At 39.0% G+C, this 27967-nt stretch overlaps 1 protein-coding gene across 1 annotated transcript; it reads left to right on the top strand.

Annotated features, from left to right (window-relative positions):
- Positions 1-141: 141 nt before the first annotated feature.
- Positions 142-27904, top strand: CHODL (chondrolectin). The gene is made up of 8 exons (XM_051779380.1): positions 142-601; positions 15925-16237; positions 16982-17139; positions 21177-21224; positions 21604-21687; positions 23271-23373; positions 25730-25808; positions 27364-27904. Exons 1-8 carry the CDS (start codon positions 142-144, stop codon positions 27364-27366), a joined length of 1248 nt encoding a protein of 415 aa, XP_051635340.1. The 3' UTR covers positions 27367-27904.
- Positions 27905-27967: the final 63 nt, after the last annotated feature.

The following is a 27967-nucleotide window of genomic DNA, read 5'->3' as shown; positions in this document are numbered from 1 at the left end:
GGCGAGGGGAGCAGATAAAGGCAGGGCGGCGGGCGGAGTGGAGGCGGGCAGCGGCACAGCCGGGCGTGCGGACCAGCTCCTCCGGCGGGCATCCCCTGCCCCGAGCGCTTCTCCGGACGGCAGCGGCAGCGGGGCAGCGCCATGGGGGCCGCGGCGGGGCTGGGGCTGGCGGCCGTGCTGGCGGCGGCCGCGCTGTGCGGGCCCGGGGCGCTCGCCGGGCGCGTCCTCAGCGGTGAGTGCCGTGCGGGGGCCGGTGCGGGAGTGCGGCGCTCGCAGGACCGGGAAGCAGAGGGGGAGAGCCGGGAGCGAGCCCGCTGCTTGAAGGACCTGCGTGTACTCGGCGAGCGCTGGAAGCGCCTCCCGGGCGCTCCTGCCCCGCTGCGGGAGCGCCGCCGTCCCGGCGGGGGCATCCCGGGGCTGCGCGCCCGGCAGAGCTGCGAACAGCTCCAGGTCTGGGTCCGCAGGCTCCCGCGGCAGCCTGGAGGCAGTTCCTGCCCCGTGTTGTTGGAGCTGGCTGATTGCAGGCGCGCTCCGGCTCCGTCCGAGCTGTTTAAAAAAGGTCGAGCATGTGCTCGCTGCAGCGTCTTCCCGAGGGACAGCTGTGGGTTGAGATGTGTTGGCATCTGTATAGCGATATTTCTTCTTTGATTGTAATGTTGTCAGGCGGAAAAAAGCAAACTTCTAAGAACAGGTGGCATAAATAGTTTTATTACGTGTAGGTGCGTCCACAACTCTCAGAGCAGAAAGGAAGACAGTGCTTCAGAAATCTCTATGTTAGGTTTAATTTAAGAGCTGTAAGCTCACGCTGTGTGTTTCCAGTCTACGGGTGCATATGCTCAGAAGCTGCTGAATTTAATGAAAAGGCTATTTTTAATTGTACTTTGGCTCAGACCTTTCAAGCTAAAGCTAAGAGGCTCTCGGAGGCACATTACATGTGCAGCACATCCATGCATTTGCCTGGAACAAAGATTTTACATGGTCGACAGTGCTTGTTAACAAGTTGTGTAAATGTTTGTATATGCAGGTAGAAACACTTCTCTTTATGCCTATTGTTTGTATACAATTGTTTCAGAGGCTGTAACAGTAGCACGTCAAGAAAACTCTTCTTGCAGTTTTTTCTGGGAGACATTTGATTTCTGAATTTGGATAACTTTCTTAGTTGCTGGTGGAGTGCAGTCACAGACCATTTTGATCATGTTTTATTTGAAGCATGTTCATGTGTGGAACTGAGAGGTGCTGTTGGGCTTTTGGTGAAACAATATCTTCAGGAAACAGTAGCTAAGTAACAGTACTTCCAACACTTTTAAAAATCTTGCTTGCCTGAAGAGTACCCTGAAATACTTCATCTACCTCCATGATAATGTGAATTGTACTGGCTGATATGATGCATTAAAGCTCTTTGTATAACAATTTATATGAATCTTATGAAACAGTTGATTTTTAAGGAATAATGAAGATTAATCATCAATGAGATGTATTTTGGATTAGTAGTCTCACTGCTGGAGTCCATGTGTGACAGGGGAAACCCAGTCCCTTAATCTTCTATCTGAAGGTTCTGTGTTTGAGATGCAGCAAACTGAGTAGAGTTCCAGCTTTTAAAAATGATATATGATATGTGTGTACTGCTTAGTCAAATTGTTCCTAGATGCATAAAAGGTTTTGGGGCTTTGAAAGAATACAGGCTCTGCCCTGTGTTTCCCTGAAACATTTCAAAGTGTATAATGAGCCTCATATCAGTGTATTATGCAGCTAATACTTGGCTGGTAGAATACAGGGAGGATTTGAAGACACTTATAGAAGAACAATTTATGTACTATTAATTAATTAGCTGAAGTTGTATTCATTAGTTAAATAACAGCCAAATATTTATTACGCTTCTGCCAGCTACTCTGATGTACTGACAGAAGAACTCTTTTTAAATTTTATTTCTTCTTTTTGTCTCTTCTCTCAAGGACCACACCCCTATCCTGGAACATGCTCAGGGATAGGTCTAGTACTAGTAGTAGTCAACACTTTCTCAGACAAGAAATAGTGCTATTGAATAGTTGGGCAGTGTGTGCTGTCCACCTGACTCCCATCTAGCTTATCTCTCTCCTGTATAAGAACCAACAATTTGGACTTAAAAAAAAGTTTGTATGAATTCATAAGTCTATATCTTAAATAGACCTGATTTCCTGAGAAATTGCTAATTCATGTTTCAGTCATGATAAATAATCTTGAATGATTGGAAGTGTCACTGTTCTCATTCCAAATAAATATATAATTCCCACCACTCACATAGAAGCTGTTTGTGAAACTGGCTTGAGTGCTGGTTGGACCTTGTGAAAAGAATCCCATTTACTGCAGTAAGTTTGCACCAAACCTAGCAATAATTTCAAATTTGCAACCATTTTGACCACAGTGTCAAAAGGGCAGAAAAGAAAGGGCCTGCCTTTTCAAAATGACATTTCCTTAAGTAAAGGGTTTCTGTTACTCTTTCCAAGTATGTTCATTTTCCTGGGATATAATTAAAACTCTTGCTAGCATCAAATAATTCACATTCAGGTGTTATTTCTTTGTCAGCTTTGATTTGGAAAGTTTTGAAGAGCAGTAATACAAATGTTTCGTAATTTTTAGTGTAGTTAGACAGATGGTTTGTGAGCAGTGCTCACAGCCTCCATATCAGGCTATCTAGTGTTGCCAGAGAATTGATTCTTGAAGACAAAAAAAATCCAAGCAGGCTCAGAAGAAAGTGCTGAGTCTGCCTTGCTGTCCCATGACATCATAAAGAACATGAAGTGATGATAATGCAGTTTGCAAAGATGCAATTACTTTAAGTATCTATTGGGCAGGAGAGATGCAAGTTAATCTTATTACTAATCATTTAACAGCCTATGTATTAATCATAGATGTTATAGTTTAATGACTGCTGTTTGCTGTCTGCTTGTATTTCTGTGGCTTTTTAAATTTTGCTCTTTGCTATGGCTATGCATCAATAGCAGATTAAATAGTGATGCAGTATTTTAAAGCAGTATGTATCTATTTTGGTGTAGAAGTATTTGGATATGTAAAACACTAAACGAGGAAAAACGTTTAGTGGATCATGAAAGCACAAGAATTGCCCCTAAAGTATAGACTTATCTGCTTCATATGCCTTTAAGGAAGTAGATATGCTCATTCACACAGCTTATGATCAGATTTGAGTTGTACATAAAGTACTGCAAAGTAAGATAATTGAAGAAGTATCTTCATGGTTACTGAATTGAATAGACCCTTTCTCAAAAGGGTTTAACTTAGTTGAATTGGCTTGGCCTGCTTATTACAGTTTTGTCTGTCAAATTGTTAAGTATTTTCTGTAGATGAAACCTTCTACTGTAAAGTTGTGGTTTTTTTTTTTTTTTTTGCATAAACAGTTCATTTTAAGATACACTTGTAGCTTAAAATTTGAAAGTATAACCTGAAAAAACCCACTACCTCTCTTGTCTACAGGATACATGTGCAACAGGTGTGTATTGAACACATTTTAAATACCCAGCATTCAGCTCCATAGTAGAAAAGCTTTTAATGCACATGCGTGTCCACATAGGACAACATCTTTTTGCTCAGTTTTAGGTCTCAGTACTCATTAAACCTGGGACTTGGAGAAGTGCAGGAGAAGCTGAGCATTTAATCCCCTTAGACTTCTTTATCAATTCCTTTCCTTATCTACCTATTCTGAGCAATGTCTTCTTGGAGACAAATCAATGATCTGGGCTCTTAAAGTGAAATGATATGATGACTCTTGGATATAATACATATTTCTATTAAACACACCTTACTTCTCACCAAGAAATTCCACTATACCCTGTGGAATGAGAACACAGTTTTGATAATCGGAGTTGCGTGATGGTGGATGAGTCCTTATAAAGCAGAGTAGAAATACCAGACTACTTGAACCAGTTTTAGGAGTCATATTTCAGTATTAGAGGTGATGCCGCCTTGATCAACCCTCTTAAGCTTACCCTGCTTATGGGGGAGAGCTATGCAGGTTGGCAAGATTGTAGTTCTGCTCAGGGGCTAAGGGGAGTGATGGAAATTTCTAGTGCTATGCCTCAGGTGAGCATGCAACTTTTCCAGGAATGCAACTTTTCCCTCACAACATCTTGTTCAAAAATAGAGGAAGGCATTGCAATTCTCAAACTCATGATTGTCAAGCCCCTGTACTCCACTTGTCTGAAGAGCCCAAGAGGAAATTCTTACCATGGAGGGAGCTGTGGTGGAATGGTATGGATAGTTGGTTTTTCTTTCACATGGCTTTTCTTGCTCCAAGTGAGACAAGGCTGATGTGCTGTCCCAGTACAGCAGCCCCATGCAAAAAAGTCTCTTTCCTTGTTTAACTCATGTTCTGTACCTTGACTTGAATTCTATATAGTTAAGGTATGATCCTGTGTAGATCAAACTTGTTGATTATAAGATCTTTGCAGGAGAACATGCTTTGGTTCATAAGGGCTCTATACAGCTCTCTTTTTCTGAAACTAATTCTCATAATGGCTTTCTCTTTGGAAATCTCTGCATCAGAAAAGACTGTACAGTACTAATGTAAAATAAGTAAGATGAAACAATGATTTGCTAGTAATTGCTGCACTCTAATCCCATACTCATACCTGTCACTCACAAGCTGGGAATTATTTTAGACTCTTGCTGAAGCAGTCCCTACTCCCACCACTGACAAACAGGAGGACCTTTGGTTCCAAGCAATCTTAAGAAATAATGAGTCCTAACTAAAGAGTTGGCAGAGCTACAACTAAATCTAAATGTAGCTGCAACTAAATCAAAGTAGCTCCAGCTAATGACTCTAGGCTCACTTTATGGGTGACGGATAAAAATGGTATTTTTAGAGTGGGATTAGTTTCATTTTGCTTTAGATCTTGAAAATACCACAGATACACCCTAAAAATACCTGTTTCATTCAGTTGTCTACACAGTGAGGTCAGTGAGCCAGCTTAGATGTGGACAGGTACATTGGGAATAACTAAAGTTTGGGGAGATGAATCCCACTCTGTGTCTCAACAGTTTCTTCCCCTACAGCAATGTACATGTATACATGTGATGAGAACTAACCTGTTATGCTTTATCTCTATTTGACTATTTTTCTCTTAGTGTATTGTAGTACTAATTGTAGTACCAATTCTAAGATTCCTTATGGATTGGCTTTTCCCAGTTTCTTAGGAGAATGTGAATGAGCAGGACTTGCCTGTTGATTTGTCTTAATTGTGGAACTGCTACAAAAAGAAGGCACTCTACACTCTTGTACTGAGATGCATGTAGGGTGTTCCACCCCAGGAAACTCTTGAGTCCATAAATCAAGGAAATTAATGTAATTTTGCATCCATATATATATATATATATATATGAATTAAATCTATGGCAAATACAGGTATTTTGGCAATGAATCTATGAAAATAAATTTATTTGGAAAAAGACATTCAAATTTTACTGAAAAAGGGTGAGAATGGATGATGCTTGCTCTTGAAAATAATTGGGAAGTTTTCTCTTTTCTCCGCTTTTTCTTAATTTAATTGGCATAGGACATATTTATTGACCATGGGAGATTTAGGTTGAATATTAGGAAAATGTTCTTCACCCAGGTGGTGGTTAGGCACTGGAACAGGTTTCCCAGGGAAGTGGTCACAACACCAGTTCTTCCAGAGCTCAAGAATCATTTGGACATCAATCTCAGGCACATTGTGTGATTCTTGGGGTATCCTGTGCAAGGCCAGGAGTGGGACCTGATGATCCTTGAGGGTTCCTTTCAACTGAGGGATATTCTATGACTAAAGATTTATGAACTATTTCCTTCAAGAGGTAAAAATAAGAAATGAGCCATCAGCAGAGATTCTCAGAAGTGCTTAAATTTATGCTTAGGGGAAAACCTGTAGAGGGAACATACTGATTTATATAAAATTCGGTATTTGTGAAAATGCCTGCTGTTTTGGGACAGGAGAGTATTACTATTCCCTGCTCCCCTAGGCTGGGACACATTATACTTAAGCCATTCAGACAGTTCTTGTCATGTCTATTCCACAACATTTTAACAACTTCTTAGCTGCCATGTCTGTCTTTAAAGTTTCTAGGAAATCTGATCTGGGTTTGACTTCACAGAAAACTATTGATGAAGGGACTTAATTCGAACCACAGGATGGCCTGGGTTGGAAGAGACCTTAAAGATCATCTTGTTCCAACCCCCCTACCATGGACAGGGACACCTTCCATTAGACCAGGTTGCTCAGAGTCCCATCCAACCAGGCCTTGAACACTTCCAGGGATGGGGCAGCCACAGCTTCCCTGGGCCCATCTTGTGAGTATTTGTGCTGCTTTTTATATAACAACTGACATGATGGAACACTTGGTGTGCCTTCAGGCAATGGTATATAAAAAAATTTATTATATTAGTGGGTGTTTGTAGGACTTTTAAGAAAAAAAAGAAAATAAAGTAAAAATGCTGCTGAGAGCATCAGCAGTATTTTTTAAGTTCTGGGTAAATAATCCACATCCTGGAGCAGACTTGTAGAAGTGTAGATCTTTCCAACACACCACATTTCCTCTTATTTTGAATAGATTCAAATAGATTCCATTGACACTTGAGTGTCATCATTGGTCTGCTTGTGTCCATGAAAGTGAACAGAGTTATTTGTACCCATAAAGAGTGTTATTCTTTGGGTAGAATTGCAATTTTTAACAAACTGCTAGGGAAACTGAGGTCCGGAGTATATATTGCAGAAGAAAATGCATATGCTCCATGTCCTATGCTCATGGTGACATTTTTCTTACTGCCAGTTGATCAGATGCAGACTGTACCACGTTGAAGTGCAAGCTGATCCTCTCTGGGTGCCAGCACTAAGTTTCTAAGTGCATTGTCCTCATCGTGCCTGGTGGTGCCAAAGAGGCTGCGTTGCTCCAAGTGATGATGTTTCTAGACCTCTCAAAGGCAGACAAGAGAAAAATATAGGTCTCACATCAATCTCTATTCCTTCTTAACATGAGAATAGAGAAGGCAACTTGCAGGTGGTTGTCTTATCAGCTAGGGTGAACCCCCAGGACAGTGCAGCTGTGTAGTGGCCCCTTACAGAAGTAAGTGGCTGTCTGCCATGATCAGCCCTGTGATATATACCTGTAAAGTTCACATGATCAGAAGAGAGGAAAACTGTTATTACAGGAAAATCTAAATGAATCACATGCTTTAAATTTATGATGTGATATATATCTGAAACAGAGCTGATGCCAAAACGAAGGTATGTTTCACTTAGAAGAAAGGAAAGCTGTCATGGCTTTAATGATTTGACTGTGAGGGGAAAAAAAAGAAATACCTTTTGGGAAATACTTTATAGATTTTTTTTTTTTTTTCTTTTTGATAATGACTTATGACCTGAACCAGTGACTAAAACCTTTTAATAAAAATGGATATTTATTTTCCAGTTGAAGACACTTACCTTTTATTGATTTACATAATTGTAATCGTATGTTTTCCTGCAAGGGTAGTTATGGAGGGTGAAGTGTTGATTAGCTTCTAATGAGATCTAGACATCAAGCTACTTCCTTCTTTATCAGTGGCCTGAGATCCCTGCTGTGTGTGCCGGAGTTGAGAAGCTAACTAAAAGAAATAAACGTTATTTTCTTTGTGAAATGAATGAATAAACCTGTCACTGCTTTGTGAAGATGGCAGCTTTCATTCCAGTTCCCAGTATATCAAGAGCAAGCCTGTGTCTGAAACACCACAACATTGATTTTGAAAATCCAGGCAAACTTTTAGTCTACTCTGGGAAAGACAAATCCTCCCAGTGTTTCTTCAACACAATGAAAAACATTTTGCAGGACAAGGGATCCTAGCTTGTGTCTTCCCAAGACCTAGAAGAGTGCAGGTTCTGAGCACATAGAGGCTTTGACAAACCTCCCCAAATGTAATATTTAGATCAATACTTGTCATAAGTGTTCATTTATATATTTTTAACAACCAGCAATCTTGCTGCAATATGCAGGGAAGCTATCAGATTGAATTTTAATCACATTTGTATTCAGCCAGATGGCAAAATCCAGGTGTTAATGATAAGTAATATTTAATATTTAAATCAGCACTGCCTAATGTTCCTTTACAAATGGACTGTCTCCTTTTGATTTCTTGGTTTTGTAAAAGTGTAGCTGTTATGGGTCTATTGAGAACAGTTGTTATTCAGAAATAACAAGTCAACTCCTTGTCCCCAAAAGTGCTTAGAAACACAATAGCTTTACTAGTTAACAGCTGAAAACCCAATTTCAGGAATAAATGAACTATAAAAAGAGAAAATAAAGAAGGCAGAGACTGGATTGGGACAAATGCTCCTTGTGTAATTTCATATTCTGCATAACTACTAACTCTCTGTCTGAATGGTATAATACAGTACTTTCTTTTTACTTAAAATTTCCATTGTCCCTGTTTTGTCACTTTGCAAGATTTGCATTAATCCTAGAGAAGGCTGTTTGACTGGTGTCTGAGGACCTGGAGTGGTTAATGGCTAAAGTTAGATTTGGCCTGTGTCTGAGAAAAAATAGAAAGAATTTACCTTTTAGTGATCATTTTATACATGCTGTCTATACATCTATGACTTTTACAGGTTAATAACCAAGAATTTAGCAAGAAAGGGACTCCATTATAGGAGTCCCTTATAATATATATATAGTTAGAAGTTCGGCTAATAGATGAGTTTTGCTTGAGAGCTTGGGGCCAGCCTCCAATAAGCCACCTTAGACATTGTCTACATGCTCATGACTGATATGATGCATACAAAGTGTCTCCCTGTACACATATCTACTTGAAGTACAGCTACTAGATAGGCAAATATGGCCCTGTGATATTTTATATAAGCCATTAAAAATGACTTGGAACCTTTGAAAATTTTTCCCATTAGAAAAATCACTTAAGAAAAAATGTATGATGACAATTATGCATAACCCCTCATCCAGAAGAAGTATAAATCAGTAATGGATGTCTCTTCTCTTTGCAGACTTGGTTATTAGGAGGGTTGGAGGAAAAAATACCTACTAAGGTAGGGAAGAGATAGCTATGAAGATATTAATATGGATACAGGCTGGTGTGTGATCTGTACAGGAGCCGGTATTTGAATGGCAAATTTGAGAGCACACAGAATTGCTTAAGCAGCTCAGAAGTGTTAGCTGAGAAAACATCAATGGTCTGAATAATGACTCAGCTAGAGAATGTGTCTTATTGTTACAAACTTTGTGAGAGAAGATGGCAGTTTGCTTTTATCCTAAATGAAGACAGAATGTAATTATGAAATGTTATCACAGTATTTTTTTTTTAAAAAGTAATATGAATCATCAATTAAATTCAATGAATGACCACAAATATGATGGAGTAAAACATCAACAGCAAAACATGACCATCAGCTGAATCCAGTCAAAATCTGAGTGGATGATACAAAGATCATTTAACAAGATGCATCAGCTTTGAATCAAAATGTGATTAGGGAAATTTAATATCTTTTAGGCTCTTACTGGTCACATTTGAAATGCATTACTGGGACTTGGCATGGAGTGCCCTGTGACTCGGGGACAGGTGAAAACAAATTGTGCCCAGTGTTACCCAGACCCTGAGGTCACTGTGCTCATGCAAGCTTGAGACCAAGACTAGTCTTCATAACACAAGCAAAGAAATATATTTCTAGCCAATGGAATATTTTAGTTAATTTATGTAGAATTCTGGTTTTGCTATTTCATTATTACTCTCACTTAAGTTCTTGTGTCTTTATTTTGTCACTTTATTTTCAGAATTCTCCCATCAGCATCATGCTGTTTTGGTTAGCATTAAATATTTCACATTCCTTTCTACCAAGTATTCTTCTATGTTCTCTGCTGAATCCATTATCTTGTGAAGAAAAAGTCACAATATGAAAACATAATGGACTTTACTACCTCAGACTTTGTGTATTCCATTTTGTCTCTCCTCACGTGTGCTATGCACATGCAGTGGCTGTTCCCCACTAATCTCGGTGGATAATAATGGTAGGGGACCCTGGATTGTAGGTTAGTTTGTGAGATTCAAGAGGAGGGAAGGGTGGGATTTGCTAGCAGGGAGCTTGCCTTCTACCTGATATCTTCAAAGAGTCCAGCAAGCAATGTGTGTTACTCAAAATAATCTTTGTGTCCCTCATGGGCCCATGGAAGTTTAGTTAGTACAAATCTTGATGCTCTTAGGGAAGAGGAGTCTTTGACCTGGGTATTTTATCAGCAATTTAGCTTCTAAATGACACTTTGTCATGACACTATAACTTCTGTCATGACAGAAATCAAGGAATCTATTATTTCTGTTTAATGAAACATAATTATTAAAACTTAATGGAGACATAATTGATTGAAATACCAGCTAAGAATTTGCTTGTTTCTCCTTTTCTCTGAGGACACTTTTTTCCTTCCAGAAATGTTTTAATGAGTAGTTTAATTAAAAACTTTGTTCTAATGTTGAGATCAAAACATTCTACTATGGAACTGCTATGTGACACCTAAAGATGAAAATTGGTCCTTACGGATGGGATATTAGGAAGACATTTTTTACAGACAGACATTGGAATGGGCTACCCAGGGAGGTGGTGGACTCATGGTCCCTGGAGGTTTTTAAGGTGAGACTGGATGTTCCACGTAGTGCCGTGGTCTGGTAACCACGGTGCTGTTGGATCAAGGGTTGGACTTGATGATCTTGGAGGTCTTTTCCAACCTGGTCGATTCCATGATTCGATGAATGGTAGTTGGCATTTCTTAGAGCAAGTACTGTACACTTGCTTTCATCAGCTAATGGGGTAGTGAGACAGAGTGCAAGGGAAGTCCAGTCAGTTCAGGTTCTCTGCAGTAGGTGACCAGAGCTGCTGAGGGAACAGGGCCAAAGCTGTGTTGTATGGCTGATGTCTGCAGGAGAGGTAGAAAGAACAAACCAGGAGACATTTCCATAAGGAAACTGAGACACCTAATCTTGCACTTTTGTAACTGTGGAAGAAAGTGAAAACCAGTTTTTTTTTTTCTGTCAGTTGTTGCTTCAACATAATGCTCTTCCTTCAAGAGGCAAGAAAGCAATTATTGATGGAGAGGTAAGGAATGGGTTCACAACACCAAGCCAAGGGTGTGTTTTGCATGTTTCTGTTTCTGCTTCTGACCAGGGTCTGGACTGTTCTGCTTGAGTGAGGAAAGGCTTTTCTGATATGCTTCATGAAAGGAAGGATATAACCACTCCACCTTCACATCAGCAGATAGTCAGATAGATAGGGTTGGTTGAAACCTTAATTTGCCTGGGTGTTTGTAGGGGAAAAGAGTAAGAATGAGTTCTTAGGTTTTCTTAAATTATTCATATTAAATTAGTTAGATCTTCAATCTCACACTGAAGGAAGGATCAAACACAATAACGTGCTTTTCTTTTTTTTTTTTCTTTCTAGATACCATGTGGTGGCACAATGTTTTCCTTCATGTTTTCTTTATTCCCCCGAGGGCAGATCTTTTGGAGAGGTTGTAAATGCCTAACTTGCCTCCATTTATTCAAATTGCATAGTGTCTTAATGTGATTCATTCCAACAGTCTTGCTTACAAATCTATTTTCTATTCAATTGTGACAGAAAAATTGAAATTGAATTTATACAGCTGAAATAACAAAAATGTTGCTTTAAAATTAACTGTGGAGTCTCATCTGCTGCAAAGATGTTAGTGTAAGGTAAAATAACACATAGTTAATGTTTCCATACTTATCTTGTCTACTGTACAATGTGGTCCATTCTGTCGGTTTTCACTGGAAAATTATTTTTGCTTTGTAGTTGAGAAATTAGTAGAGAGAGAAAGTGGTAAAAAATGAAGCTTAAAAACCTGACACCTCAGTGCATTCCAAGAAGAGCACTAAAATGTCAACTGATTTGCCAGCTATTAAGGCAAAACTGCAGATTTCCATTAACACATTTATCTGCCATAGTGGTGCTAGTTCGAAGTCCCCTTCAAAAGAAGAAAGAAAAGATTCAGAGTCGGTCACTGCCTAAATGCAGGGATTAAATTAACTAGAACAAGAGAAATTCACAGCTTCTTCCAGAAAGCTTGTTACTCTGCCTCACATACTTCATTCACATTGTATGAGTCTATGGATCTTAATGCCAATTATTTCTTGGTTCCTTGCTGTTTTCTTTGTCGGTTTCTAGAGGTATATTCTTGCAGAAATGATCAGCCTTTAAGGGGGAAGTTATTTCTTTTGCCAGAGGTGTAGAGAACAACAAATGAAAGAGCAGTTTAGGAGTTGGATTGCGTGCAAATTTTCACTTGTTCAATTCCTTCATTTTGTAAGACTTGATTTTAGAGTTATTTAACACTGCATAAACATCTGCGACAACAGTGGTATTCTTATAGCAACTCAGGCACAGCACTTGCCAGGACTCCATGACCCAATGATCTTAAAGGTCTTTTCTGACCTAAATGATTCTATCAAGCAGCATGAGTCTCTGTGCAGCAGCTGACTGGAGATGAATACCCTGAAGGAGCTTGGTCAGGTAGCCAGCAAGGACCCATTTGTCCTGCTAGGAAGGTCATTTAAATCGGGTTTTTGGAGAGCCACAGAAGAGCAGAGACTGTGCATGAGAACAGAGAGTGAGGGAGGGCACTTCAACCACCTGAGAAACATGCAGGGCACTGGATGTGTGTGTTATAGATGGAAAGCTAACTATTTTCCCATGAAAGGGAGGCACAGCATGGGAATTGAGATCTACAGCCGTCGGCCCACTCATCTAGATTGAACATTCCTGCATGACTGAAACTGTGACTGGAATATTTTGGTAGCTGAATTTGCTCATTACTTACTACTTGGTGTCAAGGGGGAGTATGTGCACAGTATGAAAGGAACCATGGAAGAACTGCTTTCTAAAAATTGTCTGGGAAAACAAAAAAAAGGCAAGACAGTGAACAAAGGACTCTCCCTAAATTTACGTATACATCTTGAATTAATGCTTTGAGTCCGCTCTTGAGCTAGAGGGAAAGGTGTGGTCACTTTTCCTTGTAAGTGATTCCTGTCCCACATGATTCAGTGCTAACCTTTGGATGTTTGAGCTGTTATATCCATATGTGTACTCTGGCAATAAGCCATTGTCACTCACTCAGTGGTGAGGGTCAAAATGTTGCTCAGCTCCTCCTTCCCTGTGCACTTGACCCTGTCAGTGAGACAGAGCTGCTGGGGAAAATTGATCATGTTAACAAAAATTGAATTGCAGTATTATAGATGAAGGGAATGAGCTGGGATTTCACATGCAGCTTCCATTCTTGCACTTCCCACTTCTGAGCAGTTAGAGTTATCATTTTACTTTGATAACAGGGGCATTTTTTTCTTCTATTCAAAGAAGTCTTAGAAAGAAGCCCATTAGTTTATGTGCTTCTGTATCTAAGGGTCTGTGCTTTGGTTCTTCAGCACCATTGGCCAGCCAGGACTGTGGCTCTCACTACATGGATTGATAGCAAGGTTCTTAACTTGCATGAATAAAGGGAAATGGCAGGAAAGGAATTGGGACACGTAATGTTGTCAGGACGTTATCAGACGAAGTCCAAATAGGTCCTCTCTTCCTGGTCTTGGAAGCCTGGGTTTTTCCATGGATATCTGTGGAACAAGCTTGTCCTTTTTATTGAACTGTTGTTAGCTAAAAGTCAAGAGCTATTCCTGTTTTTATGTTGCATTATTAATGCAGCTTTGATGCAGTCTGCTCATTCTCTACAAATTCTGGAAATTGTCCACTCTGCAAATACAGAGAAGTCTTCAGTCAGCTCTTGTGCTGTTTGCAATCTGTTATGGGAATTATGCTACTTATTTAATAAAAAAATGAAACAATACTAAAGCAAGAAGAATGAACTAGCTTTTAGGCTTTTCTGTTTACTCCTATGTTTCTTCTTTGTGTTTAGAGAAACACTGGCTTAAAAAGTTGTGGTGCAACTTAGTTTATAGGATGATGTTGCTGTTTTCCAGTGACAAATTACAGTGGTTTTTTTTAAGGTAAAACAGGATAAATCCTGTTCAAAGGTAAAGCCAAAGGGTTTGCTTAAGAATGGGACTAAATACAAAATTTTCTAATGCAAATCTGACATGGTACAATCAAATAATATCCTTGCCAAATTATCCAGTCAAATTAAGAAATTTGTTGATTTCTAAACAATCTAGATAATGTCTGGTAGTTTTTATTGCTTTGGTATCCTTCAGTAATTTTTACTTATCAAAATAACCTCTCCCGCTTTTCTTCTTTAATGATAAATTTCCATACTGGAAAAAATTGATTTTTTTTTTTTTTCCCCTAAAAGATGGTTATATTTAGAAGCCTTCTCCTGTCCCAAAATGAACATACTGGAGTTCAGTTGCAGCTGATTTGGGAGTGTGTTAATTTCTCATCTTGTTATACAATCTCTAGAGAATCTCAGTAATGGAAGATTAATTATTTTTCCTTTTCTGGAAAAAGGCATGCATCTTTCTTAGCCAGAGAACTGGAAGGAATAAGTATTGTTTCTTCATTTGGCTTTTGATTCTTTCCACAGACACAACTCTTGAAGGGTAAAGGAAAAGTGGTGTGAATGTAGCAGATCTAGTGCTTTCTGAAAGCATCACAGGGTTTCTTTGTGAGATCTGGGTTGTGTTGAGATATCTGCTAATATCTGGAGTTTCTGCTGGGTGTTGCAAAGCATGTTTAGAGAGTGGTCACCTCCTCTAGCCCCTCCAGTCCCTGGACCCCCTCCTGCCTGGCTGCTGGTGCCTACCCTGGTACTCAGGGCTTCTCTCTGAGCTGAAGGATGTGGCTGCAGCTTTTGCCCTTGATGGTTCAACCAGTCGGAAAGCTGAGCAGATATTCCAGTACTGTGCAGGCAGGACAAGGCTGTCACACAGATTGACACAGGCAAGGTGCTGCCTTCAACAGCACCCAAGTGCATCACCCATGTAAACATGAACAGTCAAGTCCCCTCTTTCTCCTCAGCTGACAGAAATAGATGGTCACTAGGGAAGGAACAGGTTCAGTCACACACACTGTTTTACATGTGACTGATCCCTTTAATATCAGTTCCCTCTTTGTTCCTCCCCATTCCCTAGCCCTGATGGTGCCTCATGAGATTGCATAGTCCCCTCAACATCCTTATCCAGTTGCAAAGTCCTGTTTGCCCACAGTTTCTTGATAGCTCACCAATTTGTGTGCCTGACAAGTTTTCTTTATTTCCTTCTTGTTTTTCTTAATTACATTTTCCTGTCAAGTCTGTGTTTGTGTATTTGGTTCCTTTTATTATTATTCCTCTTTGCACCAAAAATTTCATGGACCAGATACCCTAAAGAAGCAGATACTCTCCTTCCACACACCCTTACATGTTGTACTTTGTCACGTTATAGTGAAGAGTACCTTCACACCACAAGATGAGTTCCTTGTGAATACAGCCTCTCAGGGTTATATAGCAGGATTCAAAAACTGCTAGCTGCTTCTTGCCACTAAAATGGAGAATTTAAAACATTTTTTTTTTAAATCAAATAGCTTTGATTGCAAAATAAAAGTGGAGTTGGTCCATTAGTATGAAATAGTTAAGAAAATACCCTCCAAACAGACCTTGGCTTTAACAGAGTACAGTCATGTACAGCCTGATGGTACAGTCATTAGAGTAGGGAGTCTTTTTCTAGAAGTTAGTGGGAACCTTCAGTGTTTTGGAGAGTTTTACAGGCCTTGGGAAGAAAGCCATAGATTCCCATGAACTGTACAATATTTGCAGTTTAAATTAGAGCAAAGTATTTCAGTGGTGCCAGTGTATCCCCATGAATCCTTTCAGACAGGGGAAAAAAAAAATCTCCTGGCCTCCATCAGCATATGCATCATGTGCTCTATTTTTTTTTGGTGGTTTTACCGTTCATTACTGTACCCTAAATACTCTCATGTTTTTATTTTTCAGGCCAAAAGGTGTGTTATGGTGCCTTCAAGCGCTCATGTTACAAGTTAGCCTATTTCCAGGACTTGTCTAGACGTGTGGGCTTTCAGGAGGCCCGCCAGGCTTGTGAGATGGATGGTGGGGCTTTACTGAGCTTGGAAAGTGAAGCTGAGCAGCAACTGATAGAAAACATGTTACAAAACCTCACTAAGTCAGGCTCTGGGATTTCTGATGGTGATTTCTGGATCGGGCTCTGGAGGAGTGGTGATGGACTGGCCACGTCAAGTGTTTGCCCCGACCTCTACCAGTGGGCTGATGGAAGTATTTCACCCTTCAGGTAAGTCTGTAAAACTGCTTATAGAGAAGGTTCCATGGAAAGAAATGAGAATTGAAATGCCCAGTAAGCCAAGTATTCTAGAAAGAAGCTTGAAGACTGTCTGCCCCATGAAATTTCTAGTGTCCCTCCTTAACTTCTCCAGATAAAGTGGATCAGGTGTTTTGAATCTGGAGCTGTGAAAGGGTGGCATAGTGTGGCTTCAGCCTACAATTTTCCTTACTCCCATCTAATGAGTTTGTCCCTCTATGGCTCTTGGAGGTTGTTCTACCACACATAGAATCTTTTAGGATGTGGCCTGATAGCAGGCAGGCAAATTCTGCAAGACTCTGGCCATCTTGAGTCAGGGAGCCAGCCACTAAGTAAATTAATGCATATTAGTTAGTGTGAATTTTTCTGTTTCTACCCTTTTTGAAAAGCCTTTCATTTCCTGATTAAGCCAAAGGCCAGAGTAGCAGCAACTCACAGAACTCAGGACAAGGGGACAGTTAAAAGTCAAATAGTCAGGAAAGCAGAGCAGTAGAATTTTATTTCAGCAGAGGTGCTTTGACTCATCAGATTTTTAAGATCCAGAGATGTGGAGCTTGGGACTTAAACTCTTTTCACAGAGAAATTGTGGGAAATAAAGCATATCTTTGAGGATGGGAGTGTTGGGTTTGATGTATCTTCATTGATGTAAACTCTTTTTAGTACCCTGATGAACCTTACCTTCAAAAGTTGAAAGCTTGTCTTTATGTGTACCACTAGAAATTGGTATACAGATGAGCCTTCCTGTGGAAGTGAAGCCTGTGTGGTGATGTATCATCAGCCAACTGCAAACCCTGGTCTGGGAGGGCCATACCTTTATCAATGGAATGATGATAGATGCAACATGAAGCACAATTTTATCTGCAAATACGCCCCAGGTAGGTGAAACTAGAGTTATATTTCACAGGTGGGACGTTACCTTAGAAAAAGAATTGCCTCAGTTTTGTGAGGGAATCTGCAAGTGTCTTGTGGCCTGTAGTACTGGTTCCTTTGGTGTGTGCTGAGCTGGCATTAACAGGAATGTAATGTGTCAATAATAATTATTTTAATAAATTTAGATAAACCTGCTTGTATCTAATAAGAATGTTTTCAAGGTTATCTTCACTATCATGCATTCCCAGGTTTGCTTTGATATAATTAATTCCCTGGTTATTTTATTCTCCACAAAGTGTTTTAAGTGGCCATTTTCTACTTTCCTTGTTCACTATGAAGTAGAATGACCAAGACATCTCTTGATCCTACTGGAAAAAAATACACTGTCCTTGTAGTTGCAGACCCACCATTTTTTATTAAGTTATTTTGTGATGGCTGTTTAAAAAAATTTTGGCTTGAAGATTGAAGTCCAGAACAGTAGGAAAAAAATTCTGCATTCATGCATGTAAACTTTAGATATGAAAAGCAGATGCATGCTAGTTGAGTTGGTGACAGAAAAAGCCAGATCTTAGGCAATTTGGCTGTACTTCCAGACATGACATAAGTTCTGTATATGTCAGTAGAGGAAACATGAACTATAAACTAGAACATCATGAAAAAACAGAAAAGATGTGAAAAATAAACTTTCAAGATTGAGCCTGTTACACTTTCTACTCTTGGTGGTACTTACAGTAAATGAAAACATGGTTTGCAGCAGGATCATACAAATGTTTTCAAATAATCTATGCTGTGTCCGTTTCTCAAAAACTAAGCCGAAAGTCAGAATGCATAGGAAATTATGCATTAATTTCATTAATTAATTAATAAAATCTTGAAAAGTGGACCAGTGGGAATGCCATGAGGCTTAACAAGGCCAAGTCCAAGGTGCTGCAACTGGGTTGGGGCAACCCCCGGCATGAATCCAGGCTGGGGGATGAACAGATCCAGAGCAGCCCTGCTGAGAAGGACTTGGGGGTGCTGGTGGGTGAGAGGCTGGACATGACCATAACTGCATCCAAAGCAGTGTGGGCAGCAGGGAAGGGAGGGGATTCTGCCCCTCTGCTCTGCTCTGGTGAGACCCCACCTGCAGTGCTGCCTCCAGCTCTGGGGTCCCCAGCACAGGGAGGACATGGACCTGTTGGAGTGAGTCCAGAGGAGGCACCAAGATGATCAGAGAGATAGAGCACCTCTGCTATGAGGAAAAGCTGAGAGATCTGGGATTGTTCAGCCTGGAAAAGAGAAAGGTCTGGGATGATCTAATTATGGCCTTGTAGTATCTGAAAGGAGCCTACAGGAAAGATGGAGAGAGACTATTTACAAGGGCCTGTAGTGACAGGATGGGGGGAATGGCTTCAAACTGAAAGAGAGTGGGTTTAGATTAGAAATTAGCAGGAAGTTCTTTGCTTTGAGGGTGGTGAGGCTCTGGCACAGGCTTCCCAGAGAAGCTGTGGATGCCCCATCCCTGGAAGTGTTCAAGACAAGGTTGGATGGAGTTCTGAGCAACCTGTCCCTGGAATGAGATGATCTTTAAGGTCCCTTCCAACCCAAGCCATTCTGTGATTCTGTGAAATCCTACTCTTAACAGCTATTTGTCCTACCTTATTCTGTGTTTTTCTATCTGTTTTCTCGATGCTCACAATCAAACCATAATCACTCTTTGTACAGATCTGTCTGTCTGTAGAGATTCAGGCTATTTTCTTCCTCTGACTTTGGGAGATAGCTTTTTCACTCTCTAGTCACTCTCTTAATGAATATATTAATGACAATTGATATTGGAAGCAAATATTAAATATTTGGAAGGCTTGGTATACCCACACATTTTAGCCCCACCCTCAAAATCTGTTTCTGCTTTTAAAGTTATTAGTTTATGATAATCATTATCTATCATAGGCCCTTCAAGGAAATGTGACATATACATTTTTATCACTTTTACAACTGAGCACAATTATTTTAAATAAGATAATAAAAAGACTTTATGTCATTAAAGTAACATTTTTTATGTCAGAAAGTTCACATTTGATTAAAAAGGTTCAATTTCAAGTATATTTCATGTCCTTAAAAAATACAAAGTGAAGTGAAATAATGATTCTCTAATAGTGAACTACTTACCATTCTTCTTGAGATGTGATAAAGAATTGTTTTTTCTATTGCTTTCACCATTGGAAAAAATGTCAGGTGTTTTGGATTGGCAGAAAACAAAGCGATAACAGTGAAATTGCTTAACAATGAAAATGCATTTATATTCCTTTCACCATGTAGAAATAGGTTACTAGTGTATAATGAGGCATATAAGGCAAATAATATATAGGTAGATAATTGTTAGGACTGACATTGTTGTGCAGCTAAATACAGTACTACTGAATTGTAGCTATTTATTTTTCAAGCTCTTGGAACTGTGCTCTTTAGCAAACCAGACTGTTCTCCAGAAATGCATTTTTCTGTCACATGGAGGAAAGGAGTGGATGCATAAATGTATATAAATAGGTATATGACATTCCTTTCACTGCCTGAAGAAAGTGCTGCAATGTCTGTAAGAAAATTACATTTGCCATCTCAAACTGAGATCTTACAAATGACCTTTTTTTCCTCCCAAATCACCGTAAAAGCTTCAAAGTCAGCTTTTTGCAATACAAAATACATCCATTTTAGCGGAAGTATTCAAGTGCCACATGCATATTGAATTTCAGTTTGTTATCCAAGTATGTTGTTTTTCCACAACTTTTCTGTCTGTCTGGTGTAGGATACCAGTCACAGGCCAAAACAGGTTGTAGGTGACTGTGATGCAGTTGAATCTAATTGTATCAGCAGTGAGTTCAGGGCAGTGCTCATTAGGCAGTCTTGATTAAGCTGCAACTACATTTCTGGTGGTCACTTTAATTTTTCTAAGCCCTTTTTACAGTGCTTTCCTTGACAGCATTTACTGGCTTTAGATCATATTGATCATTCAGCAATCTTAAATTTAATTACAGGTTGGTAATTGCAACCACATTCCAGCTCCTGTATGTTTGATTATGCAATCAAATTAAAAACTGCTCTTCTGCTATCTAGAGACAGAACTCAGTTCTTCGGGGTATTTTGCTATCTTTCTTTATATATGGTCAGATGTAGCTATTTTTTGACAGACTAGGTAAAATAATTGCCTTTTTCTGGTGGGCTTTATTGCTGCTTTGATTTCTCCCAGCAGTTTGTGTTTATCAAGACACTCAGAACTGCAGGCCCATAGCACTATTTAGTATAATCTTATGATGAAAGAATGGTGTTCAGTCATGCAGATTCCACCCCTATCCTCTATATGAGGTAATCAATTCTGTGATCTTTGTGAACTTTTAGTTATAACAGTAACCATAAGTAAATTTAGAAGCCTCTGCAATGCAGCTCAAAGCCATGAATTTGTCCTCCAGTTTCTGTTGCGTTACAAGAAGTAAGATATCATTCCTCTTTTAGTGATTTCAGTTCCTTATGAGATTTATTAGAAGCCTATGATTTGGATTTTAGGGCTGCCTGATGCAAACCCAAACTACATGAAACTGGCATCTAACCTCACAAACTTGTGCTGCTTTGTTTTGTTTCGTAGCCAAAATTCTGTATGCATTAGTTTGAAAATGTGGATAAAATTTAAGTGCTAATCATGAACACTTAGTTTTTTGTATTGTTTTAGGATTGTCTGCACAAATAAAACTTTGAGGATGTTAGGAGTTTTATTGAGCAAAGGAAATTAAGATGTTTAGTGGTTTATTCAGTAATATAGCAGTGGCCACCAAGAATTGGAACTAGAATAAACTATAGCCCTTTTCTAAGGAGCAAAAAGTATGAAGTAGAAGTGATTTGAAGTAGTTTGCAAATAGTCTTTGGTAAGAAGATGAAATGCTGAAGAGTTAAGCAATTACTGTTTGGGGGAAATGTATCTATTTCTATGACACTGCATGCAAAATAATGAAAACATCTGTTTTATTGCATACATATTTAATTCTTCAACAATTGATTTCAAATATTGATTTAACAGATTATGTCTTAGAAAAAGAATTAGGAGACAGAGCGGAGCCAGATTACGGTAAGAAATTTTAAACATTAAACTGATTTGCAGTGGTAAATACAGAATTATAAGGATAGCTTACAAAACCCTCCAAAATTATTTAAGTTTAACAGGCACAGTTTAAAACTGGAACATAGGAGAAATGAATCCTTTAGAGAGCAATAGCTACAAATGTATGGCTATTCAGAATAGCACTGCTCGTAATTCTTGTTCCAGATGTAATCCCAATTTTGTAATAAAATCTTGCTTACATGTATATATCCAGCCATTTAGTCAGTCATAAAAACTTTCATTTTTCCAATATAAATTAAGATGTAATTATTATTAATTTATTTAACAACATAACAGCCATATTTTTTACTCACTGTTTTCCTAAGACATCTGATATCCTTTTCAGATACTATTCCAACAGTGCCAGCAGGAAATCCTTATGACACAAGTAAACCAGAAGATCAGTATCACATTATTGCTACTGAAACAGGTAATGTGTTCATATGAATTTAGTGTTCCGGTAAAAATATTAACAGTGGACTCTGTTAATAAAGGAAACTGTTAAGTATTTAATTTGTCAACGGGAGGAAGCAGTCTGTTTCCACAGGAACTGCCCTGAAAACATATACATTTGAATAACACATAAAGAGTTTTAGTCATTCTTCTTTGTAACTGTGGAAACAAATAATTTCCTTGTCTCCCAAAACTTTGGTCTGAATCTACAATCTACACTGTTTCTCTTGAGATGTAAGATTTCACCAGTGCTCACCCAGCTGTGGAACATCTCCTTCTAGGCTGTGGTAACCAGTGCCTTGCCTCTCTCCATCTCCTCCCCACCTTCTCCCCAGGACATATCAGTTATATATGATACTTTTGACTCATTAAAAAAAAAGGCACAAATGAATCTTTCCTAACAGACATGACATGAATTCTCCAGTTATCTACAGAATAAGCACTGTGCCATACACAAGTACACTGTGTTTTAAGGAATACCACATGCTTAAGGGGAGTTGAGTGCTTTGCCGAGATTTCTAGCAGAAATGACATTTGGTATTTTGGAAATGGATACCTACTGCCTAGGTGCTTCCTGTAGTGCCCCAGCTACTTCATTTAGCAATTTATGTCCTGAATGGAGTCTTGAGGTTCATGAAAATAGGTAGTATGGCCTTAGTTCAAGGAACTGAACATCTCCAAGGAGCAACTCTGGATTTTACAGGATTGTACCATGGGATTATCGAAAGTTGGTGCTCTGTTTCCACACTGGTTGTCTGGATTTAAGTCAGCTTCCTAACTGATATTTCTGTTGTTTGTAACTCCAGAGGAATTGATATATTGATGAACTGTGTTTTAAAATCAATACTACCACTTATAGAAACTACACAAAGACTGTTTAAACCTCCTAAACAGAGCCAACCTGAACATTCACTTTTATATTTGCTAGTAAAAAATATTTTCAAAAGAGGTGGGTAAGAAACTCTCCACTGTCTTTGTACATTAAACATACACTGGCATAAAACATGGGCATATAATTACTGAAAAACAGTTGGATCCTTCTGGAAGTTGCAGACCACATCCTTTATTGTAGACAGATAATTGTCTCGGCTTTTACCATTTCCCGCTCCTTTTGTCCAGGGAACTGCAGGAGAGGACCTTTAGCTCCCCTGACTAGTCAAGAACAGTGTATATCTGTCTTTTAAGGGGAAAGAGGAGATGCTCCTCCTGTGGTCCTGCATGGGTGAGAATCCAACATACAAGGACAACTGAGTCTACAGGTTGTGTGGACCGTAAAAATAATAGGCTGTGAAATGTGCTTTGTTAGAATACTTGAATTTTCAAATACAAAATCTTAAAATGTCAGAATTTAAGACCTTAACATATCTTGCACATCACTCAGTAAATGCTGTTTTCTTGATACTACTGAGTTATCTCTTTGGAGCTCTTCCTATAGAAGGAATGTGTAAGTGTTCTTTTGAGTAAGTTAATGTATTTCTGATATTTTACTCCAGATTTTTGCTCACACAGTTAAGGGTATTTTCAGCATGGGAGACATTAATGAGAACTTTTGTCTTGTAGGTATAATTCCGAATCTAATTTATGTTGTAATACCCACTATACCACTACTGCTGTTGATACTGGTGGCTTTTGGGACTTGCTGTTTCCAGATGCTTCATAAAAGGTAAAATATATTCATCCATAAAGGTCTTAAAATGCAGAATTCATATTTCCATTGGCAAGCTATTCATGCTGAAAGACTGCTTACATCTGTCCCCAAATATGCAAATAAGCATCTTTTCATCTATTAAAATCCAAGTAGTTTACAGCTGTTACAGCTGAACATTCACCTTCAGGCTTTTCCACAACATGTTGAAATAATTCCAGGTGTCAAAGAACATTGCTGTTAGGACTTCACCTCTTTATGAAAAAGGTATGAAAAAATCTCTGCAGACCATTTGGTAGGCTGAGCTGTTGTCAGCACTTTTATTTCACCTCTTCCATCATGATAACCATCTATGCAGCATCTGGGCAGTAGGAAGGAATAGTGGGGTCCTTACAAATACAGGGTGAACTCAAGGACTTGCCTCACTTTCTGACTTAAGGGTCAGCAGCTGTTTAATGCTGTTTCACTGCCCATACCCTACAAGCAACAGGTGGATCACTGGAGCAGAGAAATTGAAAACAAAGAGCAAACCTGTGCTTTGAGCCACACATCCTTTGTATGTCATGTATCTGCTAAAGAAAATGCATAAAGTAAACAGATATTTGTACATAGATGCAGTGTCAAACAGATGAATTATTATGCAAAGAGGAAACATTTCAGTCTATGAAACAGGATATATTTTGATTCATGCTTTAAAATTCTTTGGACTTTTAATTTTTCTCGAAGTATGATACATTAAGAAATGACAATTTTTTTTTTTCTGAACTAATACTTCTGAAACTTTTTTACAGGATCCTTTTCATCCTTTTTTTCAGAAAGTGCTCTCAAGGCAATGTAATCCAGAAAGGTTTAAACTGAAATAGATAATTGCTATTTTAGTAAAACATCAAGAGTAATAAACAGATTCACAAACTGTTATCCCTCTTGAAGAGCAGAAATAATAGTAAGGAATATGATATCACTGTTTTAAGAAATTAGAAAAAAATTCCTCCTTATTTTCAGTCTTTATTTTTATTTTGTGGTTTTTCTTTAGTTTTCCTGCCAATAGCTGAAACACCTTATTTCAGGTGAGAAAACTTTTCAAATATGAAGCCTGTTTCTTTCTGTATGAGTGAATCTACAGTAATATTTGCAGTACTTCTTAGTAATGTACCTCATTAAAGCAAGTAATCGTAAAGATATTATGAGGTCTGCATCATAAATTGATTCTTTTTTTATGCACTGTCCTATGAAGAAAAGGAAAATGTGCACTTTTCAACATGTCTTATGACAGGCAAATACATGCTTGTGAAAGATTATATCCAAGCATCAGCACTAGGGCTGCAGAAGTTTGGAAGCTCAGAGCAAAAAGGGTAATAAAGAAATAATATAGATAACAATAGCAATTATATAGTAGTTGAAATCTGGAACCCTTATTTTAATAGCCCTGGATTTTCTGGTAAGTATGACATATATGTTCATACCTTTCCTGGCAGGTCTTTCTCTCCCCAGAAAGATTTCAGCCCTCAAATGCTCCTGGGAAAGCAATGAGAGATTCATGGCCCACTGAAATCAATGGAATTAGTGGTGTTGACTTCAGTGGGCTTTGATCAGGCCTTTGATGCTATAGCAGTTCATCCAGAAGTAATTCATCTGAACTTCCAAGACTTCAAAATTGCATGACACAGATACTGGAAATTCACCTTGGAAGATTGTCCCTTTCCTGTTAGCTGATTAGTTTGATAGACTAAATGATACAAAAATCAGTGAGAAAGTGGTTTTGAATCAAAATAGCAGTTTAGGCTCTTTGGTTTTGGGATTTTTTTTTTTTCCTCCCAGAATGCTCATTTGGGTTTCATCAAAACTTTTAATTTAAGAAATAACACCAATTTTTAAAAATTACTTTAATCAAAATGCTATCACCAAGGACAAGGTATTTTCTTTATCTGTTGAAACAGAACTTTATTTTTTTAAAAAAAATTTCCCCATCTGTTTTCAATTATGTTTCCACTTATTTCCACCTTGCAAATCATTTTGTTTCATTACAAATGTGCAGTTCTTGGGCAAAAGGCAAATTAAAAAAAGAGGCACTTGAACTGATCATCTGAACATTTAGGAAAGGGATTCTATCCTGCTGGGGAAGGAGGGATCCCCAACTTTCCACATGAACCTGACTTCTCATTCTTTTTTAGGCTTCCACAACATGGTGACCTTTCCTCTGAAACCCACAATCCATGGCCAACCAGGACATGCCTAGCTTGAAAGGTCATGACTAATTTTGCCTGGCACTGGGCTCTTAAAGGGTACTAATAAGGAAAACAAAACCTCATCCCTGTAGCTGGCAGAACTGATCAGCTCATTCATGCTTAGATGCTCTCCCTTTCATTTCTTCCAGGGAAGCAAGGAGAAACTGCTTCAAAGACCCATCTCCATTATCATCTGAATGCCTTGCAGAAAGTTTAAATTCCAACCTGGTATATTTCTCAGTTTCTATGATTGCATTTGATGGTCAAAACAGCAATATGCTCAAGCTATTTATTGCATCTTCCTTACCTTTCTTACTAAAATATGTTTCCTGAACCAGATGTGAGGTGGTGAAAATCAGCATAGGTTTGCTGAAGATAAGCTCCTTTTATACAGCTCAAGTTCTGATCCAAGGTATTTAGAAATTGTTCCTGCTGTGTGGCAAGGACTCTCCATTCAAAGCATTTCATCATTAATTTACCAAATATGCCTGCATTTGCTGTATCAATCTGGAAGGAAGTAGGGAATCAGTCTCTTTAAGAAAGGAGTACTGAAACTCCTTAATTCATTGCAATTGCTTTGTTTATAGCATTGTGGCCTGATCTAAAGTCCACTGAAGCCAATGGGAGTCTTTTCAATAACTCCAATGGGCTCAGGTACATAATGCATTGCTTTGTAGGACTACAGAGGTAAGTCTGGAGGGACTAAAACTACTGTACCATTCAGCTCCCTCAAAGTACATTTTAAATCAACTCAGACTTGCTTGCTTTTACAAACCAGGAAAGGAGTAAACTGAAAATTCAGAAAACTGAATGTATAGGACTGTTGGGACTCTGAAGTTGCCAGCTCACTGAGTAATGCAGGGCTACTTCTCCTCCTCTGGTAATTACTTAATTGGAAAAGAACCTGTCAGTGTGAAATATTCTAACCAGAGAGTAAAACATTTTGATTGAAATGCAGCCGCAGTGGCTCATGAAATGCCTCTTTCCAGTAGACTGCAGTGCACTGTTACTTGCCAGAGTACATGAGGGAAGGTGGTGCATGCTCCCTGTATAGACTAGAGTAAACACTTTTTTTAAATATCGCAGAGCACCTACTTTTAGAACCAGTTTTATTCCCTCCCCCCCATCCAAACCACAATTGAAGGAAAACCAGCCCTAGTGAAGCTTTCTACCAGTCATTCATTGCTAGGAGTCTGACTCATGCACCATCACTTCATTAGATGCCAGGTCAAGCCCTGAAGGGAAGAAGCTTTCTGGCACTGACACCCATTAGTGTTCTGGGGTCCCAGGGGTGCAGGTACAGGGTGCACGTGGGCAGGGTTGGGGTACCTCCCCTGGGGTGGGTGGGCTTCACCCTGAGCCCCTTGAACAGTGCTGAAGGGTGTGTGTTTGTGTCTGGTCCCTGCTACAAGGGAAGCACTCAGCTCCCACCAACCCTGGTCAAACTGTGTCCACACCTATCCTGGGGAAGACCACTTTTATATAAGAGAAGGTGTGGTTAAATGGGAACTGGAAAAAAACCCCAAACCCCAAAATGAATGAAATATGGGCCAGGTTATCACAGTTCTTGGGAGTAGCACTGCTAAGCAGGGTGGTCTGGTAACTTAGTTGCTTACCTAAACCCACCACAGTGGTGCCACTGTGGATGGGGAACCTCCTCTGTGAAAGCAACAAAAATGGCCTTCAGATATGGGGGTGAAATAATCAGGTCTGATCACAAACCTGAATTGGGGCTGCAAAGGCACATGTGGCACTGAAAATAGTTTATATTTTTATTTTTCAGTAAAGGAAGAACAAAAACCAGTCCAAACCAGTCCACACTATGGATTTCAAAGACGCCTAGGAAGGACAGTAGCATGGAGGTATAATGATTTACTGACTGAAAAGAAAGCAAAAATAACATTTTGCAGTGAGGCTGTATTTATAATGTCGTCGAAGAACATTAGCTTGGAATGGCTTGAAAATGCAAAGGATCTACAAGAATGAACTGTAAGCTCCCCCTTGAGGCAAATGTTCAGATCATTTTTATATAACGTTTGTTTATTAATTCAGTAACAAAATATGCCATGCTAAATAAAGGGTATGTGTTTATTTTGCTAAGAGATGTAAGTTAGCTAGTTGTGAGCAATGAAATGAAGAGAGCGTTTGAAGTTTTTATGGGGAACTATCCACAATGTATATCAGTTTTAAGACTGTTTGTAGTTAAACAAACCCTCTTTGTTTTCTTTAGTCTCTCATGCATTGTAACCTAGTCGATGTACTGTAAATGGAACTGACAATTTTACAGTGTAACAATTATTTATCTTTGCATAAAAGTTTGATACAAAATATTTGTTTAGTGTTTATTTGTACACAACACAGTTTTTGATCCTCAGGTACAAATATTA

The sequence above is a fragment of the Manacus candei genome, unplaced genomic scaffold (genome assembly GCF_025592945.1).
Source record: "Manacus candei isolate 608988 ecotype Guabito, Panama unplaced genomic scaffold, ASM2559294v1 h1tg000014l, whole genome shotgun sequence".
NCBI lineage: Eukaryota > Metazoa > Chordata > Aves > Passeriformes > Pipridae > Manacus > Manacus candei.
This window is presented reverse-complemented; position numbering and strand designations above follow the sequence as displayed.